At 44.6% G+C, this 18,318-nt stretch overlaps 2 protein-coding genes across 8 annotated transcripts in view; one reads left to right on the forward strand and one right to left on the reverse strand.

Moving 5' to 3' along the window:
• Positions 1-1,916, reverse strand: part of PBX3 (PBX homeobox 3) — a 151,681-nt gene extending 149,765 nt beyond the window's left edge. For both annotated transcript variants that reach the window (XM_067541674.1, XM_067541673.1), the window contains exon 1: positions 519-1,916. In XM_067541674.1, the coding sequence (XP_067397775.1) occupies positions 519-715 (197 nt within the window). In that variant the 5' untranslated portion in view covers positions 716-1,916. The remainder of the gene's footprint in view (positions 1-518) is intronic.
• A 4,177-nt stretch (positions 1,917-6,093) lies between these two features.
• The window catches only part of MAPKAP1 (MAPK associated protein 1), a 139,551-nt gene continuing 127,326 nt past the window's right edge, over positions 6,094-18,318 (forward strand). For all 6 annotated transcript variants that reach the window (XM_067541676.1, XM_067541679.1, XM_067541677.1 and 3 more), the window contains exon 1: positions 6,094-6,243. The gene's annotated coding sequence lies outside the window, so the exon portion shown is untranslated. The remainder of the gene's footprint in view (positions 6,244-18,318) is intronic.

Here is an 18,318-nt window from a genome sequence, read left to right on the forward strand (position 1 = left end):
GATTTGTTAAAAGGGGGGAACTTCCAGAGTTACATTGTTTTGTATTGACTGGGATTTCAAACACTGAGGGTTTTCTCCCTGAAGCAATATGTTTTCAGCTTTGTAATTCATCTGCCACCACTTGAGGGGCAGGAGAGAAGGAAAGAAAGTTACACTTCCTAACAAGAAATCAAAGCCTCCCGAAGAACAAATATTGAGGAATGGTGATTTTTAAATGAGTGTCAACCAGATAGTGTCTAAAGACATGGAAATGAAAATGGGAATATATATGAGGAAAAGCCTTCCACACAACGCATAGGTCCAAATAAAATGAAACAAAAAATGGTACAAGCATCACATTTATATTTTACAAATACTTAATAGCAACTTTGATTTTGCCTTTGCCGCTTGCAATTTCTTCTACAGTATTAAGAAGTTGCTCTAATCGTGAGACTCTTGGTCTCTGCAGAGGAGCAGGAGGGAGAGAAACAAAAACCACACACACACAAAAAGACAAGGTTTAATTAGACGAAACCAACTTTGCTTGTGCCTCATCCAGGCTTTGGTCAGTGATGGTCATGATCTGATGGAGGATGTCTCCGATGTCCTGCTTTCTGCCGTCGCCGTCTGCTCCTTCATGTCCATGGGGAGGAGGCAGAGCCATCCCCCCCTGCACCGAGTGGCCAGCCAGGTTCACGCCGGCCAGAGTCTGCAACATCCTGGACTGATCATCCATACCTCCTACCGCAGCCCAATCAATGCACTTTCAGAGACAGTAGCAGGAGAAACGGCAAAAAGAGGGAGAGAGTAAGAGCCTCACAATCAGAGAAAGGAGGTTTGTGCTTAGAAAATAAAATGCAAATAAATCTCTGGCTCCTGTAGTCAATTTCAGTTCCTGTTTGTTGTTATTTTGCTCTCGCAAATTAAAAACAAAAATCAGTATTTAGGATTTCACCGAATCTCAGTTGTTTATTCCACTCTCTTCTTTCCAATGCAGTAAATCACTCCCTTCTTTAGTTACAATCTTCTTTCATCATAATAATGATATTTGTGGCTTGGATAAATGAGTTGATAAGCTTTCTTTGCAGTTTTCTCTCCCTAGTACAATCTTCCAATATTCCTCCAAAGCTTTTTTCCTTTCTCTCTTCTCCTTTTTATTTCTATTGTTGCTTTTTATGTCTTTCCTCCACTTGTCCAAAAAAAAAATCTTCGCAAAAAAAGAGAAAATTAAAAAAAAACCCACAACTTGCTTTCAAATCCTTAAAAAGTTAGGAGGGTGGCAAACAGCAAAAACCACAACAAACCAAGCAAAGACCCCCATCCCCAAATTGCAACATTAAAAAAAGCCCAAGAAAACACAAACACAGATGAAAAAAATTAATTGCCCTCCCCCAAAAATAATAACAAATGATCCCAAGTCTGTACAATGGGGGTAAAATTGCAGCTATCAAAAGTTTGAACTTGTGCAAAGAAAAGAGCGGAAATAAAGGGGAAAGAACTGTAAAAAAAATTAATTACACACTCTCTGCAAAGCAATGTGCAAAAATATCAGCCGGCTGGAATTTATGAGCCCAGCAGCCCAGTGACTGTGTGTGTTTTATGTTGTTTGATGGCCGCTTTGGTGAGGGATTGACAGTCTGCCAATGCCACTCACTCACCCTGCAGACGTGTCACCCTGTGAAGGAGGAGAGTCAGGCAGAGAGAGAGCGCGAGCGAGGGGACGTGGGAGCCAGGCAGAGCCACGCCTCCTGCCCTCCCCTGCCCCTCCCCTTCTGAGAGAGACCGGGGAGCTAGGCTGAGACACGCCCCCTGCTGCTCCTCAGAGACCTGGGCAGGCAGCCGGAGCCACGCCCCCTCGCCGCCCCGCTCCTCCTGACAGACGGGGACCCGAGAACCCTGGCGGAGACCACGCCCCTTTGCTCCCTCCCCGCTAACTTCTTCCTCCCACAGTCCCCCATCTCTGCTTCACTCACTCCCCACACCACATCTCCCCCACCCCTCCCCCAGTGTCCTGTCACCGCCCCAGCCCTCCCCCACACTGACCACCCCTCTGACCCCTCCCCATCCTGTCACCGCCCCAGCCCCCCCACACTGACCATCCCTCCCACCCCTCCCCAGTGTCCTGTCATTGCCCCAGCCCTCCCCCACACAGACCATCCCTCCCACCCCTCCCCCAGTGTCCTGTCACCTCTCCAGCCCTCCCCCACACTGACCAGCCCTCCCACCCCTCCCCTGGTCTCCTGTCTCCCTTTCCCTCCCCCACACTGACCATCCCTCCCACCCCTCCCCTAGTGTCCTGTCATCTCCCCAGCCCTCCCCCACACAGACCATCCTTCCAACCCTTCCCCCGGTGTCCTGTCACCTCCCCAGCCCTCCCCCACACAGACCATCCCTCCCACCCCTCCCCGTGTCCTGTCACCTCCCCAGCCCTCCCCCACACTGACCATCCCTCCCACCCCTCCCCTGGTCTCCTGTCATCTCCTCTGCCCTCCCCCACACTGACCATCCCTCCCACCCCTCCCCCAGTGTCCTGTCACCTCCCCAGCCCTCCCCCACACTGACCATCCCTCCCACCCCTCCCCCAGTGTCCTGTCACCGCCCCAGCCCTCCCCCACACTGACCACCCCTCTGACCCCTCCCCATCCTGTCACCGCCCCAGCCCCCCCCCCCACACAGACCATCCCTCCCACCCCTCCCCCAGTGTCCTGTCACCTCCCCAGCCCTCCCCCACACTGACCACCCCTCCCACCCCCTCCCCCGGTGTCCTGTCACCGCCCCAGCCCTCCCCACACTGACCATCCCTCCCACCCCTCCCCTGGTCTCCTGTCACCTCCCCAGCCCTCCCCCACACTGACCATCCCTCCCACCCCTCCCCAGTGTCCTGTCATTGCCCCAGCCCTCCCCCACACAGACCATCCCTCCCACCCCTCCCCCAGTGTCCTGTCACCTCCCCAGCCCTCCCCCACACTGACCAGCTCTCCCACCCCTCCCCTGGTCTCCTGTCTCCCTTTCCCTCCCCCACACTGACCATCCCTCCCACCCCTCCCCTAGTGTCCTGTCACCTCCCCAGCCCTCCCCCACACAGACCATCCCTCCCACCCCTCCCCCAGTGTCCTGTCATCTCCCCAGCCCTCCCCCAAACAGACCATCCTTCCAACCCTTCCCCGTGTCCTGTCACCTCCCCAGCCCTCCCCCCCAGACCATCCCTCCCACCCCTCCCCGTGTCCTGTCACCTCCCCAGCCCTCCCCCACACTGACCATCCCTCCCACCCCTCCCCTGGTCTCCTGTCACCTCCTCTGCCCTCCCCCACATTGACCACCCCTCCCCGTGTCCTGTCACCTCCCCAGCCCTCCCCCACACTGACCATCCCTCCCACCCCTCCCCCACTGTCCTGTCACCTCCCCTGCCCTCCCCCACACAGACCATCCCTCCCACCCTTCCCCCGGTGTCCTGTCACCTCCCCAGCCCTCCCCCACACTGACCAGCCCTCCCACCCCTCCCCTAGTGTCCTGTCACCTCCCCTGCCCTCCCCCACACAGACCATCCCTCCCACCCTTCCCCCGGTGTCCTGTCACCTCCCCAGCCCTCCCCCACACAGACCATCCCTCCCACCCCTCCCCTAGTGTCCTGTCACCTCCCCTGCCCTCCCCCACACATACCATCCCTCCCACCCTTCCCCCGGTGTCCTGTCACCTCCCCAGCCCTCCCCCACGCAGACCATCCCTCCCACCCCTCCCCGTGTCCTGTCACCTCCCCAGCCCTCCCCCACACTGACCATCCCTCCCACCCCTCCCCTGGTCTCCTGTCACCTCCTCTGCCCTCCCCCACATTGACTACCCCTCCCCGTGTCCTGTCACCTCCCCAGCCCTCCCCCACACTGACCATTCCTCTGACCCCTCCCCATCCTGTCACCTCCCCAGCCCTCCCCCACACTGACCATCCCTCCCACCCCTCCCCCAGTGTCCTGTCACCTCCCCTGCCCTCCCCCACACAGACCATCCCTCCCACCCTTCCCCCGGTGTCCTGTCACCTCCCCAGCCCTCCCCCACACAGACCATCCCTCCCACCCCTCCCCTAGTGTCCTGTCACCTCCCCTGCCCTCCACACTGACCATCCTTACCTGCCCCACACGTACGGTCCCTAGTGTCCTCGCCTCCTCCCCCACCCCTCCCACTCTCCCCTCAGGGCCTCGCCTCCGCCGAGGTAAATCCCACCCAGGCCTCGCCACGCCCCTCCAAACGCCCCGCCTTGTCGTAGCCAGGAGGCGGGCCACGCCCCTTTAGGCCACGCCCCAAGGCGTGGCCCCGTCCCAGCATCAGGTCCCTGGTCTCCCGCGCGGCAGGTCCGAGGAACGCTTCTCCGCGGAGTCACTCCGCCGCTCAAGCGGTCGTGGCCAGCGGGGCCCGAGCCTCTCCGAGCATTGGGGGGTGGGGCCTCTGCAAGAAGCGACCAATTCGCTGACCAATCAGAGCCGTACGGGGACGGGACTGAGAGAGAAGACTGCCAATCAAAACGCGCGGGGCGTGGCCCAATCTGCCGTGCGCACGAGCTCTGCCCCTTCCCTGAGAAACTTGGGATTGGCGTGTTCGAACAGTCACGTGGCCGGGGGCGAAGGCCGCTGGTGTCCTCCCGCCCCCTCTGTTACCATGGCAACAGTTGAGCCGCAGTACAGGGCTCCTTTCTTGTCTCTGTCCCCGCCGCCGCCGTGCCGACGGGGAGCTCCGGCTCCGCCGCACACCAGCAAAATAAATCTTTTGGCCGTGTAAGTTGTGTCTTCACTTGCTATTCCAGCAAACCCTTTCTAGGGTAGACAAGGAGCTCCGGCATCTGCACTTCTCTGACGCAACAGACCCCACAAAGCTCATCATGAAGCACATGCAAGCCAGAGACTGTAAGGTGTAAATGAGTTTGGATTGGCCTGATCTCCTCTAGAGACTCTGACCATGTTCAGGACACGTACACATTGCAAAACAATCCTCTTTTACAAGGTTTGCCATAGTAACCCGAGATTAATGGGTGACAGGAAGTAAGAAAGGACCAACAAAGATATGTCCTGAGTAAACTCTTTTATCGTGACAGGGAAAACAGAAAATGAATAAAGTGCATTCAGAACCACACGGTGCATATGTAATTTACACGGGAAGTAATTATCCATTACGATGGGTTTTTCTGTAGGACCTAGCAAGATTCTTACATCTTCCCCTGAAGTATCTGATCGTGGCCACTGTCGGAGGCAAGGTCTGAACCAGACGGACCTCAGTCCAGTTCAGGACGGCAGTTCCTGTATTCCTAAAATAGATAGGTATTGAAAAACTCCACTAAACCCAGGGCCAGTGCAGGATTGTTTTGTCTAAGGACACCGTGTCTCGGCTGTGACTAGTGGGTCTTTGCTACACTAAAGCTTCTCATTCACTGTGTCACTGTCACGGATTCTGGGACTGTCAGAGTCACGCGTGTGTTCTCGAGCACGTCTCTCTCTTTCCGGGCCGTGGAGCTCGCCCCGCTCTGAGGGAGGCATTTACAAAGGCATGTAGGCAGCTAGAGGTGCGGCTGGTCAGCCGGCAGGATTTACACACCCACCGACACAGCTGGGCAGGGAGCTGGGCGTGTGAACCCTCGGCGCCAGCTGCAGCAGCAGGCACCGAAACCTCCTAACCCCGTCCAGAGAGCAGCCGGGATCCAGCCTCCGTCCACACCGGCCGCGAGCTCCTCAGGAGCGGACCGGTCACTGGGCAGCACCCGACCCGCGCGGGGCGTCACAGGCCGCCCAGCCCCTGCCGCGGGGCTCCCAGCCCAGGCTAGGCGGGAGGCCTTGGCGAGAAGGCAGCACCAGCCGGCGACGGGAGCCGCAGAGAGGCCGAGGGGCCTGGCTGGTGGCTTGGCTCAGCGGCTACCGGAGCACGGGCCGGCGTGACCCGGCCCCGTCACAGGCCGCAGCCACAACTGCCGGCTGCGTCAATCAGCGCGCGGCGCTAGGCGCAACCAACCGCCGCTCCCCACCCTCTCCCCCAGCGCGCATGCCCAGAACGCGCAACATTCCCCCCTCCCGTCGGCATTCGGCACACATAGGCCTTCTTCTTCGTTCTTCACTTTCGTCACTTCCGGCAGGAGGTTGTGTTTCCGGGTTAGCGGCGTGTCGCTACCGCTACCTGCTGTGTCGGTAGCGTCTCCTGCGGCCCCGGCCCGGAAGCGGCCCCGCCGGCGGGGGGCGGAAGAGCGACCTACCCCCCCCCACCACAGGAGTTGCAGCGCCCGGGCGGCCTGTAAGTGGGGAAGGGTCCCGGGTCCTGGGTCCTAGCTCTGCCGCCCGCCCCCCCGAACCTGGCTGGCCCCGCTCCCTGGGCTCAGGCTGGCAGCCCCAGCGTCTGCGGGTCGGGATGAGCTCGGTTCGGTGGTGGGGCAGGCCGCGTCCCACTGCCCGAGCTCCGGGGGCTGCGGCTCGCCGCCGCCTGCCGGGTCTTGGGACAAGCTGGGCAGTGCCTCTTTCGCCGCCCCTAGGCCCCGCTCCTCTCCTGGGGATGAGGGCAGAACCCATGAGTCCGGAATCCTAGCTTCCGTCTCCCCCTGCCCCCCTCCCCCCGTCGAAGAGCTGGACTCCAGCTGGAAAGCTTGAAACCTAGAATCCGGAGTCCTCGCTCCCAGCACTTCTTCCCTCAAAAATCAGACACCAGCTTCTTCCTAGGGCTGGGCTGAGCCCCGGAGTCCTGACTCCTAGCCCACCCCTCTCTCCTGCTCCGACTAGTCCATATAATGCTCCTTTGGTAAGGGCATTCCACATCTCCTTGCAGGCAGAAAAAGAAATGCAATAAATAGAACCCTACAGTTGGTACAAACCTTCTATTTCTCCTTGTCTCTCACTAGAGCTTTGTTAGAAGAGGGGATTGTACATTGCCACATTTCCGACTTCATTGTCTTCACAGTACAATGCAAAACATTGACAAATATTGTACTGAGTCCGATGTATAATTAAAATTGAGCCATAACTGAACATGAATGAACCAAGTAGAACTAATGATACATCAGTGTGGTTTTAGTGCATATGCTCTTGCTAATTCACAAAATTCTATAATTGACAATGGGTCTTCCCTTCATGTGTGTGAATTAGTAAAATTCTTCCGTATAATCGTTCATTTAAATCTCTGCTAAATTCATGGGCTACAGGAAACGATTATACTAACTTTATGATATTTGAGAGACTTATGTGACTATATCTGAGTCCTGTGCCTATACAAATTAGTACTGTTTATATAGAGAACTTCATGTATGTGGCCTTTTAGGGTGTGTAAAATAGACTTAAAATGCACTAATCTTTTCACAAGGACTTCATTGTAACTTCACAAATAAGTATAGAGATAATGGATAAGAAGCTATATTTGGGGTAAACAGTGTAGATCAAGTGGACTTCTTAGAAGTGATTTGGAAGGGGGACACTTGTGATGATCTTGATGAAAAACTTGTGGGGCAATGTGGCAAAAGGCCTGGACTCAGGCACAATATAGAACTTGAGATACTGTTGAGAAATTTTGGTTCAGACGCTTGTGGGAAACTCAATACAATGGACCTGATGTCCTGGGATAATACAGTAACTTACATTTCTCTGTCTTGTTATTACATCTCATATTAACATTATTACTTTCCTGCTGTGGAAGCTTCTTTGGTTTGGATCCCCAGTCTCCAAGATGCAGCTCTGATTGTAGAGGGTGCTTGCAGGGTGAGCGTTTAAAGTGATCCCACTCTGCCTTATTTGCTAGTTCATTGCCTCATTTTCTGACACACATGAGAAGGGTGCCAGCCAAGTGGAGTGCTCATATATGGCAGCAATTCCAGTGTGGAAGAGGGAGTGGTAACATTTGACATGAATGTTGTTAAACTCATATCCCTGGTTATCATCTAGACTAGGAAGAACATAGTGGATGCCCCAAATGGTTCATCACATGGTCTAGTTTTTAAACAGTTGTCAAGTAGACTATTATCAGTTTAGCCTACCTTTAACTTAGATCCTGTCTATACACAGACTGGAACTAAAATAACTAAATTGGTTGTAGTTAAAACCTTCCATTATTTTAGTGCAAATCTGTGTTGACACTTCTTTCGGATTGAGAGTGTTCTCTTTTGATGTAGTCCAAAATAACGGTCTACACACAAATTTGCTCTGAAATAACAAAAGGTGAGAATACAACCAGTTTAGTTATTTCAGTTGGTGCATAGACCAGTCCTTGGTTGCTTTGCATCACTGCTTCTCTTAGCCATACACAATCTGTTTATTTGTTTATTTCAGCTGTTTGGACTATCTGCTCTAGGTTTCACTTTTGATAGTTCAGTTCTCTCAGCATTTGTTTATGTAGGAGTGTGAATGACCTTTATAATTGTTTGTTTTATTGAAAATAACAAACATCCTTCTGACAATCTTTTCAAAACCAGAAATTCTGGGGTGTCAGAACAAACCAAATGCCAAAGGCTCTTGATGCCTTAATTAACTGAAACAAGTTTTTTAAAAAATCAACACTATTCAGTGCAGAAAAGCAAAAAGTCTTCACAGCCTCCCCCCATATCTGCTCATGCCTATTATCACCTTTTTATAATGGCAGTAAGCTTGCTGTGATACATTTTACTAACACCAGTTCTTTCAATCTCTCTGGTCTATGTAGTCCATGTATCCAAAGTGAAGCTAAGCCAGGCCTTTTATATTCTGCATTTTAATATTTCCTCAGTGTGTCTACTGGGAAGTTTTCTCAAAACAAGGAATATGCTGAAAAATCCTCCATATTGGCTAATATCTCTCTCTGCTGGTCTGAGGCATGCTTCTGTTGGCATTTTGTGCTTTGTGCAATGTTGTTCATAAGCTCAATTTTTTTACTACAGAATTAATCTTATGAAGCACATCCATAACTTGTTTCCATAGTGTGTTTTAAGAGGAAGTCCTGTCAAAAGTTTGTTCACAATTTTTTAAAAACTGAGACATGTTTTGTGCACTGACCCTTCGGAAGCCTTGGGCCGGTATTTAAGAAATCCAGGGAGAAGTAGGGAAAAAAGAGACTGCTGGAAAGCTTTGAAAATTAAAAGGGGAAGAAAATAAATATTCAGCTACAGTGAAACAAGTAATAATAATCTGTCCAGTTACATTTGATATAGAGCCCAAAGGGCAATTCTCCAATAGGCATTATCTTTGTGAATATGCAAGCAAGTCATAAAGGATGCCCAAGGACCCCCATTCCTGTTGTGATGAGAGAAAAATATGGTTATGGTCTTTCTTGTCCAAAATTTGTTCAGTTTAATTTTATTTAATATAAATGGGGTACATATGTTGATTTCTAAAATACTTGCTTTTGGAACAAACTCCTGTTCTATAAGTAAATACTATGGAATATAAAAATGAAGAAAATAAATTCTGAGCGGATGTTCAAGTTTTAATTTTAAATGATAGCGGCTCTAGCTTTGGAAGTAGAAATAATATAGGAAAACGGGATTCAGACCAGAGAGAGAGATTGGCATGTAACTTTTTTTTAAAGCGAGGGTGGGGGTAGGGAGAGGAAATCAACATTTGGATGTGGTAGTAGAAAAATGTTGAGATTAAATTCTGGTAATATACCTTGCCTACATACAGTGGATTTTATCTTCTGTTTACCTTTAAGTATATGTCGTGTAGTTAGTTTTTATTCATGGGTAGATTTACAGTATTTGTAATAGGAATCTACATTTATGAATATGCTTTACTGTTGATCTAGACAAAATGAATTATACATCTAAAACACATTTTAAAGGTAATGACCCTCTCAGTTTTCTAGGATCACATTTTTTTTAATATTGAAATGAGTGACAGGGACTTAGCCATAATAGGGAGCCTGATAGGGAGCAGTTATTTTGTGGTTGAAAACCAGTTAAATATTCCAAATGAAACCTTATATCTGCAAGTAAATATCTCTACCAAAGAAAAATTGGTAAACAGTCTTTAATGTGATCCTGCCAATAAAATTTCTTGTCTCATTAGTTTAATTAGAAAGGAGCCTAGACAGATGAGAGAGAGAGGTCCTGATTCTTCAGTCAGATCTTTAGAAGGGGCCCCAGTCAGGTTAATCCAATTTCAGGTCATTGTCAAGGACTAGTGACGCTTGTTTAGGAAAAATGCAAATAATAGTCTGCAAATCGAGTCCCTTGACAATTCCTCAAAGAACTTTGATGAAGATCTAAACTTTTTTTAGATCTAATTTTATCTTTTTTCAGTAGTGTACAGAGAGAGAAAAATGTGTTATTCTGGATTCTCCCTATTTTGTCAAGTGTATGTTAAAGAATGAAGCGTGTATTATGTAAATGTATACAAGTGATGGTGTTGGTAACATAAATACCCTCCCACATCACCTCATCCTGAACCCAAACATCTACACCGTCATTAACAATCCCTTAGCCTGAGCACGCAAGCCTGAGTCAGTTGGCACAAACCAGTCAAGGGTTTTTAATTTAGAGTTTTAAGACCGGAAAGGGCCACCAGATCATCTAGTCTGACCTCCTGCACAACAGAGGCCCACTAATCCCCACTCAGTTACCCCTGAATTGAGCCCAATAACATAGATTAGACTACAATATTACAGTCTTGAGAAGACTAAACCACTATGTGCCTCAAGCAGAGAACAGAAAGGACTGGGGTTTACCAATGCCCAAGGCCTCCACAATGGAAGGTGGTGGCGGCTGCAGACATAACAGAGTCTCTGTGCTTATCAATTCTGTTTGAGTTTATGGTGTTGTCATAGTTGGGTTGTTGTTGGGGGGCCTTGGACTTCTCTTTCAGTACAGATCAGCATTTTAAGTGTGAAACTTGTTAGTAGAATTAATCTGCATGTAAAATCTGAAATTCTGCTAACAATTTGGAAATTAAAGAAACAAATACAAAATATTCACTGGTAGTTCAAGACTATTCATTAGGAAGAAAGTAAGAAGCAACATGTAAATAAAAAATTTAATTTACAACATGATTTAAATAAAAAGGTGTTTATGTTTTTAAATCATGATTGTCAGCTATCATGAGTTAGCCTTGTGTTCTGGTTGGGGAGTAGAAGTCAGGACTCCTGGCTCCTATTCTTTTTTTTTTTTTGACTGCTGATTTGCTGTTAGGCTAGTCGCATCATCTTTTTGTGCCTCAGTTTCCCCTTTGTAAACAGATATAATAATACTACATTCATCTCAGGAACACTGAGGCTTAGTTAATGTCTGTAAAGCATTTTGCATATCTGTCTGGAGGATCTCCAAATATTGTTTTTCAAGTTGAAACTATCCTTTAACAACAACAGCTCCATCTGACTATGTTGTGCTTGCTGCTACAAGTAACCCCTCATCTTACTGTAATTGAAGGATGATAAAGGAAAAATCAGTTTACATGAAATGCTCTTAAATGGACAAGTATAGTCAGTTTCATTGTCTTCTTGATGCTGAATACCCCCCCTTCCTCAAGCTCTGCAAAAAACTGTTGATGGTTAAGAGAAGTAGCAATTTTTTAAAGGGAATTTAAAAAACAAAATTGGAACATACTATTTTAAAGGTGCTCTAATTTAAAAATATAAAGTGTCTTTTTAAATGCCAAAATGAACTAATGTACTCTAGGTTTTCGCTGTTGTTGTCAACCCTAATGAGCATGTATTTTAAGGCTATGGTACATCTTATATGGCCAGCGCAGTATGATTAGATAACTTTGTGCATGTGGAGTATGTGCTCTGTTATGCTTCTGTAGTAGCCAATATAAAAAAATTGAGCATAATCATGGATGTTAAAAATTAAGCAAAGTGTTTTAACGTATTTAGATTAGGCAAAAATCCGGCAAGATGCCACTTTTGTAAACTGCTTCTATCCAAACCATTCAGTACAATATCAGAATGAAAAATGACAACACTTTGTCATCTGTTCAAATTGATATTACACTCTTTGCAGTGACAGCTGAAAAGGCCCACAGGTGCCATATAAAGAGGTGACCATGTTGTCATATTTCATTTAGGCATCCCTCTGCAAAGCCATAATTACCTAATTAGGTTGTTAATTAGGAGATTAGCATTTCACTATATTGATAGAATGCTCTTTGCAGGCATGAGTTTAGATACAGATTTGTCTGCTTTAATTTATAATCTCTGCATTTTTTATACTTATTTATTTGCTTAAAATCTTGATGTGGGATAACTCAGTTTAGCAGAGAAATAGTTTGTATATAATCAAATGAAGCTTTGACAAGATCAGGAAACAAGTAGTGGAAATAAGGTATGTTCATGTTAGTTCCAATTTTCTCTCTAAACCCCCTCTACCACAATGACACAGTAAATAAAATATTTCAGTTGGTATAGTTGTTTCCTAATTAGCATGACAGAAAACATATAGAAGAATTTCAAACATCTGTAAATACAGAAATAAAATATTTTATGTAAAACCAATTTACATGTTCTTAAAAAATCCTTTGCTAGATTAGGATGTTTGTAATAAATGTTGCACTTGCATCATATTTTTTAAAAATCCATTTCTCTCATGAAAGCCCACCTTTTAAAACCACTTAAAATAGTGACTTTAATTGGTTTTGTTTTTTTAATATAGGAACCAAAGGATTAGTGGCAGCTTTTCTAAATAAGTATTCAGTCTTAAATAGAGCTGAATATTTGATGTAACATTAACTTAAGTTTCCATATGTGGTTCTCCTCTCTCCATTATCCTGCAGGTACAGGATTCTGTGTACTACTCAAATACTGTATGTTTCCAGTTTTCAAATCTTTTGAATATTCATATGGAGGTGGAATATTTGACTTTGTTACTTTTACTAGAGGTTGTAGATTAGAAAGAGGAAAGATTGTTCCTGTACTGGTGAGAAAGTAGGTATCCAGAGCTGATTTTTCATAGGTGGAGGCAGAATTCACTGTGAAATTATTTTGGATGACCTGAACCAATAAACTATTGAAGTGTGTTCTCACCTTCCTGCTTCAGCCAGTATGCTGTTAGGGAAATTAATTCTGCTTTACTAATCTTTTTTCTTTTGTGTTGGCTTTTAAAATCAGTTTAAAAAGCTGCAGTCAAATGGAGATGTTAAAGTCTAGGGATCATGGAACGAGTCAAGCTTAGGATCATGTAATGTTGTGTTGTTCCTTCCAGCCTGCTGCATTTTGAGATTGCAGGAATTGTTTTATATTCATGGCATACTTTCATACTTTGTAGAAGTTCTGTGATGTTTATAATTTGATTTTTCCCCTTTTCAAATCTAATAGGGACTAATTATATATTATTTGATTAAGTAACTCAGTCAATTTAAAATTACCCTTCTATCTGAAAATTGTCTACAATTATTGAAACGTAAAACAAAGAAATTTTTTTTTCTCTGTTCAATTTTACTCTTGCAACAAAAGAGAAATATTGTTTTAAAAAGGAAAACAGAAATTGGTAGAAGGATTGTGGCTGATGTCAAATCTGAAACTACTTTTAACTTAACTTGAAATCTGGCCCGTTACACTATATCTTATTAAAACTGAAATTTATTTGATAAGTGTCACTTTAAAGGGGTGGCTGTATGTCTTCACAGATATTCTGGTTTTGTTAGGGACTAGTTATGAAGATTAACTGCAGCATAACCTTATTTATTAAACTGCTGAACTAAAATGGAGTTGTTCCATCCACTCAGAACTCAGAGTAGTTCCTGACCCACAACAGCTATACTTACTTGTCAGTTCTGTTGTGCTTTGTGTGCTGGCTAAGGCTTTTGTCTGAATAAAGATGGTATGGTTATTTTTAACCATAGTGTATGACAATTTCTAATGACCCTTCGTCGTTCAGCGCATGGGGATTTGCATGATCACTGTACAGTTATCTCAATAGACCAACGGCGATTTTGCAAATCTATTCTGGCTATTATGAAATCGTCACTCAAGCTACTGCCCTCAGAACTCACCAAAAACATGTTCACAACCAACATGGCCGCCCTGACATTAGACCATTGCTCTGACACTCTGGTTAATCCCAGATATTAAATTGAATATAATTTAAAAGAATTTCTTTTATACAGGTCACTGGAGAGTAAGTCTGCCTCAGGAGCAAGGGCAAGCAGGAAAGAGATATTGAGCGAATATGGGGTTAGGTGGGGAGGGTGGCCATAATGTCAGCCAGGCTATCTGTGCAGTCATGTGGATGGGGAGTTCTCATGGCATTCACCGTTCGGAACAGAAGGGTTCATAGCTAAACAGAGCTCAGGAGGTGATAGAAGGGGAAGGAACAGTGTTGCCAGTTGCCATGATATTTGATATTTTTTCTGAAAGCCCCCAGTTGCTAGCGTCATGTGTTGATATAGGAATTTGTTTCCATTTGGAAAAAAAAGTTTCTAGCACTCATGTTTGCAGAGGAAAGTTTGAAATACACCCTCACTGCATTCACAGAGGAGAAGATTTTTGAAAAGAACATAAGACATGGGGTCAGTGGCAAGAGATAAATCCAGAGCATGATGGTGGCTGCCACCCCCGTACCTCCCTCAGTCCTCTGTTTCTCCTTTGGCTGGGGCAGGAGGATGAGTCCAGCTGATTGGCTCCTGGATGTCTTCTACCTCCCCCAATATCCTAATCCTCACCTGTTTAAATTTACCCAAGATTTTCAAAAGCCCCTTGTTTTGGTTAGTTGCCCCACCCTTCATCCCATTAGTTGTAGCATAGGACCTGTGTTTTTTATGATGCTGTGGATCTGACTGATGTCTGTTTTGGATCAGGAAGGAATTTTTCCCATTGAGCCAAACTGGCAACTGGTTTGTTTTGTTTGCCTTCTTCACAACATCATAGAGTTTCAATGGGGTTGAAAGCAATAAGATTTGAATGTTTCGAGTAAGGGAGGTTAAACAGTTAGCGCATTGCAACTTGCAGCCAATATCCAGTGCAGATAAAGGCTAAAAGGGCCAGCTGTCAGTGGTTAGTGAGACCTGCGGTTTTAGCTGGTGAAACTTGCGATTATATGAGAGGGGAGACTTGAAGTCTTTGTGAACTGAGGTTCTCCCTGCCTAGCTGGCTTCTACGACCCCACAACACTGCAAGAGGATGAAAAGAGAGAAGTTTCACTAGTGAGCTGAGTCCATGGGGTAGTCCGAGGAGGGTCTACCCTGAATTATGGTGTGAATGGAGCCCAGTGACCTGTGCTGGACCCAGTGCCTGGTTCATGAGAAAAGCAGTTGGGCACATTGCATCCCTACCCAGTGTAAAATTGAGAAAGTTGTGGTTTAAATCCACCCCATATGTCTTTTATTCATTCACCTGCATGTGTTGGTCAAACCTGAATCTTAAAGGCTCAATATTAGAATAAAAAGAACCCAAATTTTATATATATTTTTAAAATCATGTACACTTGAAGCCAATCTCAGGCTTTAGGGGGCCTGACTCATGGTATTTGTATACATGGGGTTGACAGTATTGATAGCTTGAGAGTGCTTTCTCTGGTGTCCGCAATAGCCATACCCTGGATTTCAGAAACTTCTTGAGATTTGAGTTTATGTCTCTGTACAGATGAGTTTTGGAGTCTGAGCTCCATTTGACCCATAATAAATCTTGCATCTCGTAAACAGTTATCTAAATAAATACATAATTCTTTACAAATACACTTGAGTTAGAAATTGACATTTCACTAACATTTGTAGAATAAAAGAGAAATTTGAAATCTGGGCATATTTTTGTAATTAGCTATTCTCTTGCCCAGGGACGTTATACTAGCTTATCTTTGGGTCTGATAAAACTGCATTAGTTGAGGATCTGTCGGTGTTTGCATTATAAACAAATGTAAATGAGTATTTGTAGCTATGTATCTTTACATTTCTCAGAGCTTTAACAAGACATGCAAAGTTTCAGTTCTTTTGCTGTTTTAAAAAAGAATCATGTGATTAAGCAGGTGGTATCAAATAATTTTTAGTAGTTTCAGGTAGAGCTCTAGCTCAATCAGGGCTACTAACGTAGGTTAGAGTGGGGGAAATCAGGGGAGTGCATGCATGTATTTAATAAAAACATTTGCTGTTCAGTGTTGTGCTTATCATAATATTTTTAATGGGCATATATCTCACTTTAAATGTGTAAACTTCAAATCACATCAATTTGGATCATGTCTTGGAAGTTGCTACCCCTGTTGCAAAATCTTAAATATAATTTTTTTTTCACCAAAAGAGATACCATTCACACAACAGTTTTTGGATTGTAGTGAACTGCGGCATAAATAGTAAACGTTTTTCAGGATTTCCTGATTTTTTTCCTCTTCTGCTTTCCAGCTGCTCAAGCTTTAAATCAATATTGCACTGTCTTTTTATTTTTTATATATCCTTGATATAGTATTGTGATATAGACTAGCTTTATGCTGATGGTAGTTATTCTGCCTTCCTTAAAATGGGAACTGCAAGTACTTTGATGCAGAGATTGAAAAGTTATCTAGTTTTGCTGTAGCATCTAGAGGTGTCTGCAGTGTTATTCCGTAACTGTTTTATATTGTTATCTGTAAATCAATAGCCTCACATTTTCTCCCTAACAGTATGTTAGGTGCAATATTTTAGGTTGTGGAAGTAGTCATATGTTACAATGCTATGTTAAATTGGCTCATTAACCCTTTCTATATTGATATTAATAAGTCCTTATCTTAGTGCAAATATAAAAATTGGCTCATTAGTATTTAATTTTAGGGTAAGGTAACTATTTCTGATGGCAGAAGTAATATTTTATAATAAGAATAGTTACCTACTTTTTGTTTGATGATGTCCTGTCGAAAGGAATGCCTTTGATTTCAACTGTACTTTTCTTAAGATAATTAGTGTTGATTTATATCTCGTACATAGATGAGATATATAAGCATAAATCATTATTCTACAACTGGTTTTGTCATTAATTCCCTATGTGCTCCACTCTGCAAAGATCTTTTGACATTAATGGTACACTTGTCCAATTGGTTTCTCTGGAACTTTGTATTACAAAAAAGTTATTTTGCCATGTTCATAATATTTCAAAGTAATTCTGTGCTTTTGCATTCTTAGGAGTTATAAGCAGCTGCTTATAGGCAGTGAAAGTAGTGACATCTATAGTTGAGGATACCTAAATGTTTTAATTATAAAAGATCATTTTTAGTTGCTTACAGCTTTCTCACATTTTGCCATTTTGACTGAAATTTGATATTTGACATGTCCAGGTGCAAATTTTTCTGAGTGTCACACCTTTGGCCCATTTGCAAGTATGGAAAGTGCAAAAACCAAGTTTTTTCGCTAAGAAAATAATTTTTGTTCCCTCTGAATAACTCTAAACTGATTTGCTGAAATGTTGACTATGTCCTGAATCCTCTTATGTCTCACTACTATACGTTAAGTTGCAATAATCAGCCATGGGTCTGAGGAGCGCATGAGCTGTGATACATTAGATTAAGGAATCTATCCTACAAACCCCAAACCCATGTTCTTGTGAGTAAGCCCACTGAAATCTATAGGAATATTAATATTTAAGGTTTCTCATATAAGGGTTTATAAAGTTGAGGCATTTGTTTGCCTTTGTGCCTCATGTCAGAACCATGACATTGCATTATATTTTGCCTTTGTCAAAAGTAGGGATTGATTAATGATATAGATGACAAGTGCTAAAAATTATGTGGGGGGATCAGGACTTGATGAATAACCTTCATATTTTATGAATGTGAAATTTAGTGGAATTTTCAAGAATTTCCAGTTAATGTACATTTTAGCAAGGAAGGGCTTTTAATGTACCTTCACTAAAATTAAAAATAAAAGGATTTGTTTTGGATAAAAGGATTTGTAAACTCTAGAGTTGAACACATGATTTCTTGTGACTTGGTATATTCATAATTATGGGAAAAGTGATTGCATGTGTAAGACTGTAAGGAAGCCTAGGCAATTTAGCACGCTGCGTGTTAATAGCTTGAAGTCGGGGTACGGTGTAGAAAGGTAAAAATCTCACATCTGCTGTTACATGATGTTAACTCCCTCAGCAGACATTAAATCATTTCAAGTACAATAATAGTGTGGGAGGTAAATTAACTAACCATTAACAATCTTATAAATACACAATTAATGTGCCAACATTTATACGACACATTGATGGGGCAGCAGTAATTTTTGATTGGGAGTTCGCAGACCTTTTAGAAGCCTAAGGCTGCTGCTTATTTAAACAAATTCTTACCACTTGCAGGTGAGAAGTGCCTTTTCAAGTACTAAGTGAGGTGTAAATAAATATATTTAAAGAACATTCTCAGTACACAACCTGGGAGATGCTTCCTTTTTAAAATATCCATCTACTGTACTTAGTTGTCTCTGCTCCTGAGGTCAAAGCCTGCTGGTTATTACTTAAAGGCCTTCAGCTGGCAAATGAAGCAAA

This window comes from Emydura macquarii, unplaced genomic scaffold, assembly GCF_026122565.2.
Source record: "Emydura macquarii macquarii isolate MOO-44397 ecotype Brisbane River unplaced genomic scaffold, CSIRO-AGI_Emac_v2 contig_691, whole genome shotgun sequence".
Classification (NCBI taxonomy): domain Eukaryota; kingdom Metazoa; phylum Chordata; order Testudines; family Chelidae; genus Emydura; species Emydura macquarii.